The sequence below is a fragment of the Monomorium pharaonis genome, unplaced genomic scaffold (assembly GCF_013373865.1).
Source record: "Monomorium pharaonis isolate MP-MQ-018 unplaced genomic scaffold, ASM1337386v2 scaffold_569, whole genome shotgun sequence".
Lineage (NCBI taxonomy): Eukaryota > Metazoa > Arthropoda > Insecta > Hymenoptera > Formicidae > Monomorium > Monomorium pharaonis.
The window spans coordinates 5,027-20,202 of record NW_023415878.1 but is presented as its reverse complement, the minus strand read 5'-3'; the positions used below and the strand labels follow the sequence as shown (position 1 = coordinate 20,202).

General features: G+C 29.4%; 3 protein-coding genes and 1 pseudogene across 3 annotated transcripts; 2 read left to right on the top strand and 2 right to left on the bottom strand.

Annotated features, from left to right (window-relative positions):
- The first annotated feature begins 3,962 nt into the window (after positions 1 to 3,962).
- Positions 3,963 to 6,439, top strand: LOC105832762 (cleavage and polyadenylation specificity factor subunit 4). The gene is given in 5 exon segments (XM_012673979.3): positions 3,963 to 4,105; positions 4,775 to 4,978; positions 5,295 to 5,372; positions 5,375 to 5,483; positions 5,572 to 6,439. Coding segments are annotated over 5 exon segments (852 nt in total). The 5' UTR covers positions 3,963 to 4,002; the 3' UTR covers positions 5,930 to 6,439.
- A 317-nt stretch (positions 6,440 to 6,756) lies between these two features.
- On the bottom strand, positions 6,757 to 9,513 carry LOC118644230 (drebrin-like protein). The gene is made up of 5 exons (XM_036295001.1): positions 9,338 to 9,513; positions 8,534 to 8,702; positions 8,137 to 8,369; positions 7,873 to 8,050; positions 6,757 to 7,696 (listed from the first exon to the last, which is right to left on the bottom strand). The coding sequence occupies exons 1-5, from the start codon at positions 9,418 to 9,420 to the stop codon at positions 6,944 to 6,946; spliced, it is 1,416 nt and encodes a 471-aa protein (XP_036150894.1). The 5' UTR covers positions 9,421 to 9,513; the 3' UTR covers positions 6,757 to 6,943.
- Positions 9,514 to 11,375: 1,862 nt separating this feature from the next.
- Positions 11,376 to 13,732, top strand: LOC118648653 (annotated as a pseudogene).
- A 385-nt stretch (positions 13,733 to 14,117) lies between these two features.
- Positions 14,118 to 14,798, bottom strand: LOC118648654 (riboflavin kinase-like). Its single transcript, XM_036295003.1, has 3 exons — positions 14,582 to 14,798; positions 14,303 to 14,405; positions 14,118 to 14,182 (listed from the first exon to the last, which is right to left on the bottom strand). Exons 1-3 carry the CDS (start codon positions 14,633 to 14,635, stop codon positions 14,130 to 14,132), a joined length of 210 nt encoding a protein of 69 aa, XP_036150896.1. The 5' UTR covers positions 14,636 to 14,798; the 3' UTR covers positions 14,118 to 14,129.
- Between the last annotated feature and the right edge of the window lie 378 nt (positions 14,799 to 15,176).

Sequence of the window (15,176 nt, the reverse complement as noted above, 5' to 3'; positions counted from 1 at the left end):
AATTTGATGTGGAACGTAGGAAAACAACATGCATTGTTAACAATTGCAGTATCAATATATTTGGTGGAATAAAATATTTAAAAAACCACTTGTTCAAGAAACATAATATAGGCAAGTAAATATTGAAAGATTTATATATACACATACACAAATATATAACATATATATAATGTTTCAATTAATAGTTGAATCCAATGACAACACAAATATAAACGTTGATGGTCAACAAGTTGATGCACATTTACAAGCCGCAAAAAAATCCTGGAGTTTCTATTACACCATAGCATGGCAATATTTCACCGTAGAAGAATGGCCTTCTGCAAAATGCAATATTTGTAACAACCGTTACACTAGTGGAGTTATCAGTAGTTTAGAGAGACATCTGTCGCTTAAACATCCAGAAACGGTAGAAAAAATACGAGACGAAATTAAATCTATGTGGTTGTCACAATATTTTATATTTGACATAGAACATGGGAAGACAACATGCATTGTTGAAAATTGCAGTGTCAATGTATTTCGTGGAATAAATTGTTTAGAAGACCACTTGTACAAAAAACACAATATAAGTAAGTAACATATTCCAAATATAGTAAACACGCAAGCATGTAACAATGTAATAATTTTACAATTAATAACTAATTTTAATGACAAAGCAACGTATATGTTGATGCTGAACAAATTGGTGCACATTCTCAAATCGCAAAACATCCTAAAAAATTATGGAGTTTGCGTTACAAGAAGGTATGGCGACATTTCACATCAGAAGAATGGCCCCTTTCAAAGTGCAATATTTGTGATAATCGTTTCTATGGTGGACTAATAACAAAATTAGAGAATCATCTGTTGTGTAAGCATCCAGAAGTAATAGAAAAAATGCAAGACGAAATTAAATCTACTTGGTTGTCACAATATTTCAAATTTGACATGGAATGTAGAAAATAACATGTATTGTTGAGAATTGCAGTGTCAATATATTTCGTGGAAAACGTTATTTAAAACACCACTTGTTCAAGAGACATAATATAGGTAAGTATGCGTTCCAAGATTTATACAAATATACGCATGGTCATAACATATATAGATATAATTTAACAATTAATATAGTTAAACCCAACGACAACGCGAGTATAAATGCTGATGTTCAACGAGCCGATATACATTCACAAGCCGCAAATATGCAAAAAAATCATGGAACTCCTCTAATAATATAATACGGCAATATTTTACATTAAAAGAATGGCCCTTTACAAAATGCAATATTTGTGACAACTACTTCTATAGTGGATTAATGACACAATTAGAGAACCACCTACTGCGTAAACATCCAGAAGTAATAAAAAAAATACAAGACGAACTTAAATCTACCTGGTTGTCACAATATTTCATTCTTGATGTAGAATGTGGGAAGACAACATGCATTGTTGAGAATTGCAATGTTAATATATTTCTCGGTGTAAATTACTTAAAAGATCACTTATCCAAGAAGCATAATTTATGTAAGTAACTGTCTAAAGATTTTTATAAATGTACACAAAGAAATAACATAAATAATTTAAAATATGATTGGTACAAATTAATTTGATAAAAGAAGATTATTTAACAATTAATAGTTGAACCTAATAACGACACATATGTAAATGTTAATGGTCAATGCGCTGGTGCACATGCAGAAGGAAATCCAGAATAATAAGTTGTTAATGTTGCAATTATTACCGTAAGTATAACTTCTAAGTAATTTATCCTTATGGAAAAATACTATTAAACTTACAAAAAATTTATTGAGATTAATAGTGAACAATATTGGAATTGAATGGTTTTCCAATAATTTTCAATCATTTTACGCGAATCCAATAATATTTTTCCATAAAGGTCCTTTGAACATTAAATCATAATAACAAATTAAAGCATATTAAGAATGAGATATTAGTAGGAAAGATTAAAATTACTGTATAATTTATATTATTATTATTTCTTTTTAGTTAATTTTAAAAACATCATTGCACTACGCATGAAAAAAGAGATTATGATTTTAATTTCTTAGCAACTGACGTGTACAATAAGCGTTTTTAATAAGTAATTACATTATCACACAACGTAAATGATTGTACAAATTACGCATTTATCTTTACAAACATAAAATTTATTTATTATTATTTAATTGTATTTTATTATTATTTTATGAATTATTATTTTTATATATCAATGTATTTATTTCATTCTTTTATTTATTCATGTAACATCTATTACAAATCTAAGTATATGAACAGTATTGTATTTAAATTATTTAAAACAATTAATGATGACTTAATATAATTTAAGAATTTAAATAAATATGGTAATTTAAATATTAACTCTCTATAGGCATCTGAGTTTTTGTAACCCAAACGGAATTTTACTCTTACATATTTTTAAAATAAAAAGGTGTTTGATTCCTTTTCTTAAAAAAGGATCTTGTTAATAGTAATAGAGAGATTTTATTCGCGAATGATATCAGCGTTCGACAATCTATCGTCAATTAGCATGAAGTTGAAATTGTGCTTTTTCTAAAACAGATTCAGATTATTGACGACGGTAGTAAATATTTTCAGAAATAAATAAATTTAAATTTTTCCAGTTTTTTATATCATTTTAAATAAATATTACTAAAATAAATTCTTCTAGTGTCACGAACAGAGTAAAAAACTTTATTTAAGTATAACTTGAAAAATATATATATATACGAGACCGCCGATTAATTTATAAGAAAAGTTGATCAGTATCCTCATCTACATAACATATATCAAGATCAAAGTTGTGATTTTTAGTGTAATGAATACCGGCAATAATATCATGTGTGCAAAGGAGCTTGTGCGTGAAAGCTCATGTACGCAAACGTACGTCTTTTAATTTTTATTTATGCGTAAAAAAGCTTGTAGACAATTAATTTGTAGGTAAAAAGTAACGATCTGTTGGCAATCGATACTATTGGCAATTAATTTGTAAACAATTGGGGTCTTGTTATTATGTAACATATAATACTAAGATATTTATAAGATAATTATAATTTAAAAGTCCAAATTATTTGATATAATAAAATATAAATGTATATAATTCAACAATATAAAAAAGCGTATGAGTTACACAAAATAATTTAAATATTTTATAATTTTAATTATTGTCTATTGATTAGGATACTGGTACAATATCCACATCGATGCTTATTTACAATATGTTTAACATTTTATACATTATCAATTTTATAATAATTGTCAATTTTTATTAATTAAGTAAAAGGTAAAGGACGTAAAAGACTTTTTTATTTTGTTAATTTTTATTTCTTGATTATGTAAATTTTTATTTTTTTTGTTTTAACAAGAGCATGTTTTTAAAACAAGAAAAATCTATTACATGAAAGGATTTCTCAGAAACAAATTCCCAAAATTAAACTCCAATGTAAAAATAAATAACGATGTATTGTAACAATAAAATTTTTGTTTATCAAGTTTTAATCAACTTTGATGAAAATATTTGTAAAAATATATGCTGCCATTTTGTTTGTTTGTTAAAATTATACTAAAATAACTAAAATTTGTTAAAATTTTGCTAAAGTTTCATTGAAAAGTGTTTCAAAAAACATAGAACAAATTCAAGCATTTTTAACAAAATTTCAGCAAATTTTTTGGCAAAGTGTTTTTATGAGGAAAAAGTTGGAATAAAGATTAAAGAATAAATAAAGATTAAAATTAATTTATATTGATAAGAAAAAGATATTAATTGCTGAAATACAATACGCTGCATTGGATAATGAAAAAGAATGGAATTGAATCTTTAGAGCACACACACCACCACACACCACCACACACACCACCACTTTGTATAAACCAACGTCACAAGACTTGTAGTGACATCTCGTTGGGACGAGTAATGTTGCTGCATCAGCTGCATGCATCAATCTCGGCAGGTTCAGATCGAATAGAACACGAGTAGCTTGTGTTTAGTTGTTCGAATTTTACAATAACAATGGAGTGTATAGTAGCGAACGTGGAACACATGCGATTTGACATTGAGGAAGCTCTCGATGAGCAATATGGAGCTCTTCCATTACCTTTTACCGGCATGGACAGTATGTTTTCTTACGTTATAATTTTTATACTGCCGCTCGCGTTAGGTTAAGCTCATGCAGCATAGTGTCATATTTTATGCAGATTTCTTTTTATTTCAATTTTTACATATAAAAACATTATATATACATTTATTACAAACTTTTATTTTTATTGTGACAATACCAAATTACAAATTCTTATTTTAAACAATCGATTTTTTAAAGTAATAATATTCAGTCTTCAAGTCAGTGAAAAATGAGATTTTATGAATTAAACTTTATAAATGTAAAAAGATCCTAACAATTTTATAAATGTGAAAAATTCCCAGCAATTTCTTTTAATTAAAATTTATTGCAATATAAATTTTAATTTGATAGAAACTTGACCTATTTGTCAGAAGTCAAAAATTTTTTTTCTAGAAATACAGTATTAAGTAACAATGTAATTGTAACAGTATTTTGTAAATTATCATTATTAATTGTTCTTTTTTGTTAAATTTTTTACATTTATTCAATTTTCTTTCATTTTTCTTTTTTTTTTGTTCAACTTTTGTCTTAATCTTTATGGATTATACTCTTATTCGATCATCTCTGTCTTGTTTCCTATAAAAAAAATACCATAAAAAGGAAATTGATATATGTTAATAATATGAAACTTTTAATAAATAATCTCTTTCCTTTAATTTATAGAATCAATTGCTGCAGTATGTCAGTTTTACCCGAGAGGCACTTGTAATAAAGGAGCTTCGTGTCCATTCAGACATGTTCGTGGCGATCGTACGATAGTATGTAAACATTGGTTAAGAGGTCTTTGCAAAAAGGGTGATCAATGTGAATTTCTACACGAGTATGACATGACAAAAATGCCAGAATGTTATTTTTATTCCAGATTCAGTAAGTAGTTTTGTAACGTAACTATTTAATTGTTTATTAATACTATTAAGAGTGCGTTCCACTTAACGCTTACAACACTCTTGGAATTATTTCATCTTTGCTGTTTATCGAATTTAATTAAACAAGGATAAATGATGCTTGCAAACATTGCGAGCATTAATTGGAATGCACTCTAAGCAAAAAATTTTCAGTAATTTATTTAAATGATTAAATATAAACAATCCCTTTAAATAATATGCAATTATGTTCTAGGCATTTAAATTGTATGACTATATCTATTAAATTATATATAAATTTACAAAGTATATTGTTACAGATGCATGTCACAATAAGGAATGTCCATTCTTACACATCGATCCTGAGACTAAAGTGAGAGATTGCCCATGGTATGATCGTGGTTCTGCAGGCATGGTCCATTGTGTCGACATCGACATGTCAGACGCGTTTTGTGTATGGCTTACTTGGCTGGTTTTTGTCCAGAGGGGTCAAATTGCAAATTCATGCAGTAAGTATATATATCCATATAAAAATCAAAATCTGTAATACAAAATGTACATTGAATCTCAACATTTTCATACTTAATCTATGTTTAGTCCAAGATTTGAATTGCCAGCGGTACAAGATATGCAACCGAAGGAAGGCAAGAAGGTGATGATCACGTGTCACTTTTGTGGTGAAGGAGGTCATAAAGCGATCTACTGCAACAAAATGCCTCCCGATGTAAGAGAGGCTCAAGTTCGGCAAGAGCTCGACAACTCTCACACATCGCATCATCACATGAACAATGGACCACCGCCGCCGCGAGGGCCGCAAAAGCCACTTGAAGAAGTAACGTGTTACAAGTGTGGACAAAAAGGTCATTACGCTAATAAATGTCCAAAAGGTCATTTAGCATTTTTGAGTCATGCAGGTAGCGGAGGTGGCGCACAAAATCAGAATTATCGGAGATGATTTTCTTTGTTTTATTTATGTAACATTGATATTGTGATGCTACTTTATCTCATTATTATCTATAAAATTCCTATATCATACAATAAAATAATTTATCATGTCTAATATGCGTGTCAACTGCCGCTCTTATGTCTCAACGATAACTAAAAGCATTTCTATGCTTTTTGAATAACATATATAACATCAACATTTAAAAAGTAATATAAAAAATGAGAAAGCCGTTTGCATTCAAGCGGGTTCTTCGATATTAAGTTTCTTTTTGTTAATAAACTGTAACAAATTTGAAGTACTTATTTCTAAAAATGATATATATGCTTAAATAAGTAAGTAGCTAGACTTGCAGTAACGCAAATTCCATTCGTACATAAATGCATTGTAGTTACTGCTATATCAGCATCTGATACAGAATATGTTATAAAAAGATATATATTTATATAATTAATGGATTAATTGGATAAAACCTGTTGGGAAGACATACATATTACCTGGTTATGATTAAACATTTCAATCATCTCTTTCCGAGTTTTACCAAGTTAATTGTTATTTTAATTGTAAACTCATTCCTTGCATAAATCCTCTAAAATTAAATAAAGGTGTGGAAGGCGTAAAATATTATGAAGACGTGCATGCACTTGTTGTATAGACATAATAGGTATGTACTTATTAATAAGGGCCGGACGTTTGTGCAAAATCCTACTGAATATCGCGCGAAGTGTGTGTGTGTGTGTGTGACGATCGGCTGCTGAACATAAATATCTCGCACGAACTTTCAGACGTCCCTACTTATTACGTCTATGGTTGTTACACGCCATTTTTATTATAAAAGATTTTTTTTCTAGTCATTCGGAATTAATTTTATCACGTGGTTCAATTTCTTACTTATGCTTGTGTAACAGCATTTATCAGGGATAATATTGCGCTGATATCAATGTCTTACATGCAAGTGAATTCATGTGGATAGTTATGAAGAAAATTATAAGTAATCTTCATAAATTTTTCTGGAAACATGTTTTATCATGTTGTATTGTACTCGATAACTTCAACGTAATTAGCAGGGAAAAGTCCGTATGTACCATCTGGTCCGAGCCCTTGCCACCAGCCTTCGTCAATTGCGTCAATATGCGTAATTATATCTCCGGGATCAAAAGTGATTTCTGTGTCGTCAGCGGCCTGATAATCATACAAAGCTCTAGCTTTCATTCCCTCGTTATTTGGATCAAAGTATAAGTACGGGCCATCTAATTGGTTGTACAATTCGTTTTCGGCGACCTGCTCCTTAGTCTCTGTCGTTTGTCCAGGTTCTGATTGCGGATTGGCAGTTGTTTTTAATTCTTGATTGGTATTTTGAGATTGAGACACTACAGAAGAGACAATTGTTTCCGCATTTGTTGATTTTTTCGCTTCAGTTAATGTTTCCTCACGAGATTTCACGTCGGACTGATCCTTTATCTGAGTCTCCTCCAACGCTTTTCTCATTGATTCCACATGATTGTTCTTAGGTAAGAATTGTTGAGCAGAACTCGTCTTCATTTGACCGGCCGCTGAATTCTGTTCAAATATCGCTCGAGCATTTATTGTTCTTTGAGCAATCAATTGTTGTGTTTCTTTGCTCCTTTGTCTCCGTAGTTCTTCGCTTCGCGATTTATGATCATCTTCGACGTCATTGCTGTAATTTTGAGCAGCCACTTGATTGCGTAAGTTGTTTACATTTTCGGCACGCTGTTCAGCTAGTTTTTGACGAGCGATTGAATTTTCCTTTGCCGTTACCTGTAACAATATTCGAATGCATATAAACAAGAACGTAAAATTAATAATAATAACTTCATAGGACGCAATGTCTAAATACATCTAATATATATATATATATATATATATATATATATATGTATATATATATATATATATATAGAATCGAAAAATATGCAAGATTAAAACGTATATACTTGTTGTTCTCTCAGTTGCGTTTCCTTTTCTTCCCGAGCTCTAACTTCTCGTTCTAACTTCTGCCGCTCTTGTTCGCAACGCAGACGCTCTTGCTCCAATCTTCTTTTCTCCTCCATTTCTTCCTTTTCCCAAAACTGATCTCTCTCCATTGCATTTATTTCTTGTTCAGGGTTTACTCTGTAAAGTACACATTGGGTAAGAATTGCATCATAAAGAATAATGATATGTTTAAAAATGTAACACGAGATAGAAGTAGTAATAACCTGCGATATGTTGTTCCAACAGGACCTGTGTTTCCTTCGTTTTCACTACGAGGTTCATTGAATTTATATGCAGAAGCTGTTGCTCGTGCAAGCTTTTCCATAATCATGTCTACCTCCACATCATCTTCAGAACGTGCAGTAATTGTTATATGTGCTCCCTTCAACAATTTTTCTATATCTCTAATGTGATTAGCGCATGTTCCTTTTCTAACAATTGGAGCACCTTCCCCTTGCTGTAAGTAAATATTTTATTAAGCAAAATATCTAAATTATGAAATTGAATCGAAATTTTTATTCCACATTTTCTTTATTCTGTATAAAAGCAAACTGTCGTTATCCTGTTTTCATAAAAAATTAATCTTAAATCACACATTTTATATATTAATTTTATACTGACCCAATTAATAAGTAAATATTTTGGTAGACTTGTTTTAGTATCGATAACTTTACAAAATGCATACATGATGTGACTACTATTCAGTCGATCAATCATTTCTTCCAAACCACCATTTCCTGTTCCATCTACTTTTAAATTATTAGTCTGCCCTTCATAGCCAAACAGAGCCCTGTCAAGAATAGAAAAATATTTAAGTTCTTAGTTGTGAAATGTGACAGATTGAATAAAAATTGTAAAAGACTTATACATTGTATGAGATTTTAAAGTCAGAAATATAAATGAGTTTCATATCACTAATAAATTATAGCTATATAAAATTACACATCATACATTTGTACATTTTAAACACATAAGTAATCTTATATTGATCTATATTTCTTTCTTGTTAAAAATAATTAAACATTTCTAATATTCATCTTATCTAGATAAAATAATTAACTCATCTAACATTTTTTTTTTTAATAATAATTATCAAGAGTGAATAAAAATAAGATTTCAAAAGAGAAATGAAAATCAAGATAGATTTATATCCATTTCTACTAATATAGATACTTCAATCTCGGTTTAATCTACTCTTTATTTGTTCAGTTTTAAGAAATAAAATGGATTTTAAAAACTGGTAGAAATAATAAGACATTGATAAGATAAGAACAAAAATACTCATTGTCAGCTTAATATTCACGAAAGTAACCGGCTAATTTGACGATTGCCTTGTACGTATACGTGCAAATATGTCGAAAGCATCAGACTCCGGTGTCACACGCCGGATTGAGAAACGCAATTGGTACTTAGGTGTACGCCTACCAGTTAGTAGACAATTTATCGTTGACCACGCTGTGCCAAGCGGCCACCAAGGCATCATTGTTTTTCGTCAGATTAATTGACATTTTCTCGCTAAATCATCAAGTTCATAACAAGTTCCGGGGCGGATTCGATAACAGGAGGAACCGCACGGACTATACAAACAAGTAGACGGCAAACTCCCACGGTTTGGTTTGAAAGAATAGAGAAAAGTAAAAGAAATTGGAACACGGATAATATGCTTTTTCTTAATTGTATTTAGGACCTTCGCTTTTTCTCTCTCTAACAATCCTATGTATTTATTTCGTTTCAAATGCATTTTTTTAGAGTTTAAACAACACGACATGTTTATGCCTGTATCATCACCAACGAATTATTATTAAAGACCGATAATTCTAATTTGCATCAATTAAAATTGAAGTTAATTGAATACTTTAATTATGAATACTTGTAATGCTGTAATATTATATAATATATTGCTGCAAAATCACAATTCTTTTGTATTTTCCTCTCTATGGATAATCTAACATATGGGTATGATAACATTAAAATTACAATTTAAATAAAATCGAGTATTATTGAATTCTAAATATAATATATATAGTTTTTAAATATATATAGTTTTAAGTATAGATTTACAAAACATTAGAATAATAATAAATTATAAAATTAATACTATGGCTGTGTTCCAAAATTTATTACCAGTACCTTGTGTTTGTGAAAGGAAGAATATGTGTTTGTTGTGTTGTGTTGTTTTTGATTTTGTATAAAATAAAATTTTAAAGAGAGCGTCCAGATGCGCACAGTGTAAAACGGACATCACCAATCAGATTACTGCTTTAGTAAAGTTAGGATAAATTTGTAGAATTTGATTGGTGGTATCTGTTTTACATTGCGCATCTGGGACTCACTCGATTGAAAATCTATAGTATACGTAACATAATCTATAGACTTCGGTACTAGCCACTGAAATATACCTACATATGAAATATACTTGGAATGGAATGGACACTGACTAGTCCGACACGGTCCAAGAGAGATCCACGAGACAAGGGTTTTTATCCTTTTTGTTACAAAAGTCACAGAAAATAAAGGTATAAATATTCATTGTTTTATTCTCTCTACGTAACGTTTGCATGAAACATAAGAAAAAGTTGTTAATAATATGCGCAAGTTAACTTTTTATAACAACACAAATTTATTTTCATAAAAAACAAATTTATGTAAAAATAATATCAACAAAAAATATACTGTACACTAAAAATATCAATTCCAGGCCACTAGGATCGCGTCGATCGCGTATTTCCATCATATAAGCTTGTGCTTCTCTCAGTATATTTTCTTTAAGGTCAATGGCTGTGTGTGAGTGACGTATATTTTTTGTGGAGTTCCACGTGAGTTAGGCTTGAGTTAAAAACAAAACTAACAATTAATATAAGCATGAATAAACTGATCATGAAGAGATATCGACAAACATGTCAGAAGAAAATAAAGAAATACTTCCCAAGTGTCTTCAAATTTGCAAACATCATCAAATTCATTTTTAGAACATAAAGTAAGAGAAACATAGCATACCATCCATTGAATAATATAACATGATCAATAAAATGACTTTAGTATATATTTTTGTGAGAAATAAATATTGATACGATAAGCTGAACGCTCATCATAATGTCAGACACAAACAAGATAGAAAATATAAAAGCTGTGATATCCTTAGTGAAAATATTTCAGAATTTTTATATGAATCGAAACACTTCAGAAGTACTGAGAAAATATACATCTTTGCTTAGAATTTTCAAAAATTTTTGTATAATTTCTTGTATATTATTTTATTAAATCAATTTTTTATTTATTAACATGAAATATTAGAATATTTCAGAATTTATATATATAGTTCCAAGAAAAGATGAAGATTTTTAAATATTTTGAAAAGTGTTTCAAGGTGTATAAAAATTCTATAAAAATCTTTTACCAAAGTATTTGATATTACAAATATTCTTTATTTCATTTAAAGGAAAACGATGAGATAACTATACATATGGCTGTTGATAAGAATATATCTAATGTTAAACAAGAAACTATCCAAGAAAAATGTCCAGATATTACAGAATGTAATATGTCAAGTAATACCAATATAGTACAAAATACATGTGCAAATGATCAAGTAATTAATCAAGTTGTGGAAGTAAATATTCATAATAATAAGATGCAAGTAAATAATCTATTGCCACAACAGCAAGGGTAAACACAAATATATTGGTTTATTATTTAAAACTTTGTTTATATGAGAAATGAATAATTATTCAGTTTAGCTATACCAGTGTAAATATTGAAGTACCTCACGCATGTATATTTTTTGTTTATCTATTTGACAGATTGTGGTGGAACATCTTCGCTTCATATGATTGCGTAGAATATAAAGATACTGATTCAGATACTGATTTAGAAGAGATAAAAGCAGATTCTATAAATGACACTGAAAATCAACACACTGTGTTACAGATGCAAAATATACAGCAATATCGTACAGTTGAAGAAAGCTTGTCATCCTGTGAAGAAATTGATAGCGAAGATGATTCTAATAGCAGCATCAATATCAGTAGTAGTAGTAGTAGTAGTAGTAGTAGCAGCAGCAGCAGCAGCAGCAGCAGCAGTAGTTAGCGATAGTAGTAGTGATACTGGCAGCGAAAGTGGTTCAGATGATATTGCGAGTACTAATAACAGGTACTATTATTTTTTATAGAATAAAATTATAACACATATTTATTATATATTTAATTTAAATTTCTTTATGAGTGAAAATAATATAAACTTTTCATATATATTAACTTTTAGAAAGAATGAAAGCAAGATAAATACAATAAAGGAGAAACATATAGAAAGTGAGTTAGATGATCTTCCACCAATAGAAGACTTACATATTACAGTTCCCGACGTTTTATGTAATCCATTAGGCGAGGTAAAATTAATAATATATACTGTGAACATTCAAAAAGTTGTAAGATGAATTAATGTCGTAAGATAAAGTAGTAATTTCTAAATGTATAAATGTTTTAAATTTATCTGTGTATTTAATGTATTTTAGATTGAAAAAATAGTTGAGCACTTGGTAATCGTAAACCAAAGCCTAGTGAGCCTACGCTTAATCTGGACACAGTTTATTCGTGAATAGAGGAACTAAAGCATTGGCAAATATCGACGTATTTGGATGTGTTAAATGAGCCATATTACTGTATTCGGTTCAATGACGCTAAACCACATAGAAGACAATGGCATTAAAGTGGGCATGCAGGTTTATTATTGCCCGAGTAAGAAAGACAGATACACATCCCTCGTTTTCCTGCACGAGTTGACAAAGTTGGTACCTTGACAAACATAGTATGTGTTACATTGCAACATATTCAAATAAATGTTTTCTTGTAGAAATAAAAGCTTGTGATGCGGTTGGCGATGACGAGCCGCCAGAATTTTCAAACGATTGAGGACGAACTAGCGTATGAAATGCTGAAAATAAAGCAGAAAAATAACAAAGATTCTTCTGACAGTAGGACGCTGCATTAAACGACAACGACGAACGGGTGAGTGTATTTCAAATTCAGCATTAGTCCATTCCAAAGTACAAGTTGCTAACTTGATCCATTGCTTTTAGTCAGAAACGTATTGACTTCCTGTATGTAACATGCACTTTTATAATTTACGGATTTGAATCAAACTTGAACTCAGACCTTCGAGAAACAGAACATGTACAGTTTTCTGCGCCACGCTCGTTAATCTTTACAAATAACTAAATAATATACTACTAATTGATTTTTAGATTCTAACAATACAACAATGGGCTGGCAATCAAATCATCCATGGAACAAAAATAGAAATGTCCAATGTCAGAGATATAACAGAAAGAGGCAGCCAAATCGGAATTGGGATCATATTAATTCTGCACAAAACGGCTCATCCTCCTGTAATGAATCTTGGCAACAATATCCATATCAAAATAATGCGTTATGGCAACCAGTGTTACAGAATACACATTCGATGTTCAACGGACCATATGGAGGTTACAGATCATCATATAACGGACATTTGTCACAGTACAATAATTCAAATATTTCGGAATACAGCGTAAATCAATATTATCAAGGTGCCAAACCTAATTTCCAAAGTAACAACATTCAAAGTCAATATCCTAGAATTCCTTTCGGCGCTCCTCCGAGATTAAATCCGCCCGCAATGATAAATTATCAATTTCCTAATGCATCATATCCGTATACAAACATGCCTTCTTGTTCGAATTATATACAACCGCCATTACCGATAACGAATGTCAATGATATAGAAACTCTTCACCAGCTTCTACGTCTTCTTCGCATACGAAGAATTCGACGAGTGTGGATTTAATTTCACCAAATGATTTAATGTCTTATTAATACTTTTTCTACTTTCACAGAAAATATTTTTCATTTTCAATACTATGTAAATCTGTTAAGAAAATTTCAAAATAATATTTGTACATTGGTATTCTCTGATCTACTTTCTCAAGGTTATATAAAAATATAATTTTATGAATACATTAATAAAATACCACAACACACACAAGTATATGTATATATATGTATATTAAATATTTATATAAGTATAATAGGTACATAGTATATATGTATAAGTATTTTATATGTATATACAATTGAAAGCAATAAAAATATTCTCTTGATCTGATTATACTTTTTTTTCTTATAGTGAGTTGTTTTATTATTGAAAAAGTCATCATTTTTTAACTTGTTTATAACAGGTTCTTCTAATTGACGTCCGCAATTGCAATATCATTCTTTATCTCTGCGATAAGTTCATCTGCAAAAATAAATAACAAAATTGTTCTCTAATAACAAACTGTAAAATAGCCATTTTGAACTATTCGAACGAATAATAATTTACATATATTTTACATATTATTATGACAGCATTCATTACCTAGAGAGGAAAAATCCCTTTCTGGTCTTATATATCCGCCAATAATAATTTTGAGTTCCTTACCATAGAACTCATCTTGGAATTTATGTAGCAGGTGCACTTCCCTAAAAAAATCAATTTATTTTAGTACAAACACAAAGATATTTTTCTAGATGTAATAAAATATTTACATTGTACATAAATAATGATATCTATTATATACAAAATATAATGTAACTTAGAATAATCGAGCTATCTTGAATTCAAATAGAAATTTAGTCTTGAAATTGTTTTACGTACCAGTGACTTTTTCTCATTCTTGTAATATGGATTCCATCCTATGCTTGCGACCATTTTGTAAACTTCCCCGTGCAAAGATGCCCAGCCATAATAAACTCCGGTATTTAGATCCTTTGGCAAAGTATTGACTACGGATTCTGGGAGATTAGCTGATATTTGTAAAAGAAAGAAGAAACATAATTTTTTTTCTGAGCACTTTGTGAGCTGATCATAATCAGTTCTTTAAGAATATAACGTATTAGTTTCTTTATTTTTGTAAATTTTAATTTTACCATATTTAAAAAATAATTATTTCTTGAACAAGGTAAAATTAAAATTTTAAATTAAGTAATAATTATTTTTTAAATAAGGCAACGTATTTGTTTCTTTATTTTGTAGATAACATTTTTAGCTTTTTTAATTTTAACTTAAAATTAAAAAAGCTAAAAGTATTATCTACAAAAATAAAGAAACGAATACATTGTCTTATTTAAAAAATAATTATTTCTTAATTTAAAATTTTAATTTTACCTTGTTTAAGAAATAATTATTTTTTAAATAAGATAAAATTAAAATTTTCAAAAATAAAAAAACGAATATCTTAATTTTTATAGAT

Coding starts and splice junctions, on each gene's coding strand:
- LOC118648654 (XM_036295003.1), bottom strand. CDS start 14,635: ATGGTCGCAAGCATAGGATGGAATCCATATTACAAGAATGAGAAAAAG. Junction 14,406..14,581: donor AGAATGAGAAAAAGTCACTG/GTACGTAAAACA, acceptor GATTTTTTTAGG/GAAGTGCACCTGCTACATAA. Junction 14,183..14,302: donor AAGGGATTTTTCCTCTCTAG/GTAATGAATGCT, acceptor TTATTTTTGCAG/ATGAACTTATCGCAGAGATA.
- LOC118644230 (XM_036295001.1), bottom strand. CDS start 9,420: ATGTCAATTAATCTGACGAAAAACAATGATGCCTTGGTGGCCGCTTGG. Junction 8,703..9,337: donor GATAAATTGTCTACTAACTG/GTAGGCGTACAC, acceptor TATTCTTGACAG/GGCTCTGTTTGGCTATGAAG. Junction 7,697..7,872: donor CGCAACTGAGAGAACAACAA/GTATATACGTTT, acceptor ATATTGTTACAG/GTAACGGCAAAGGAAAATTC.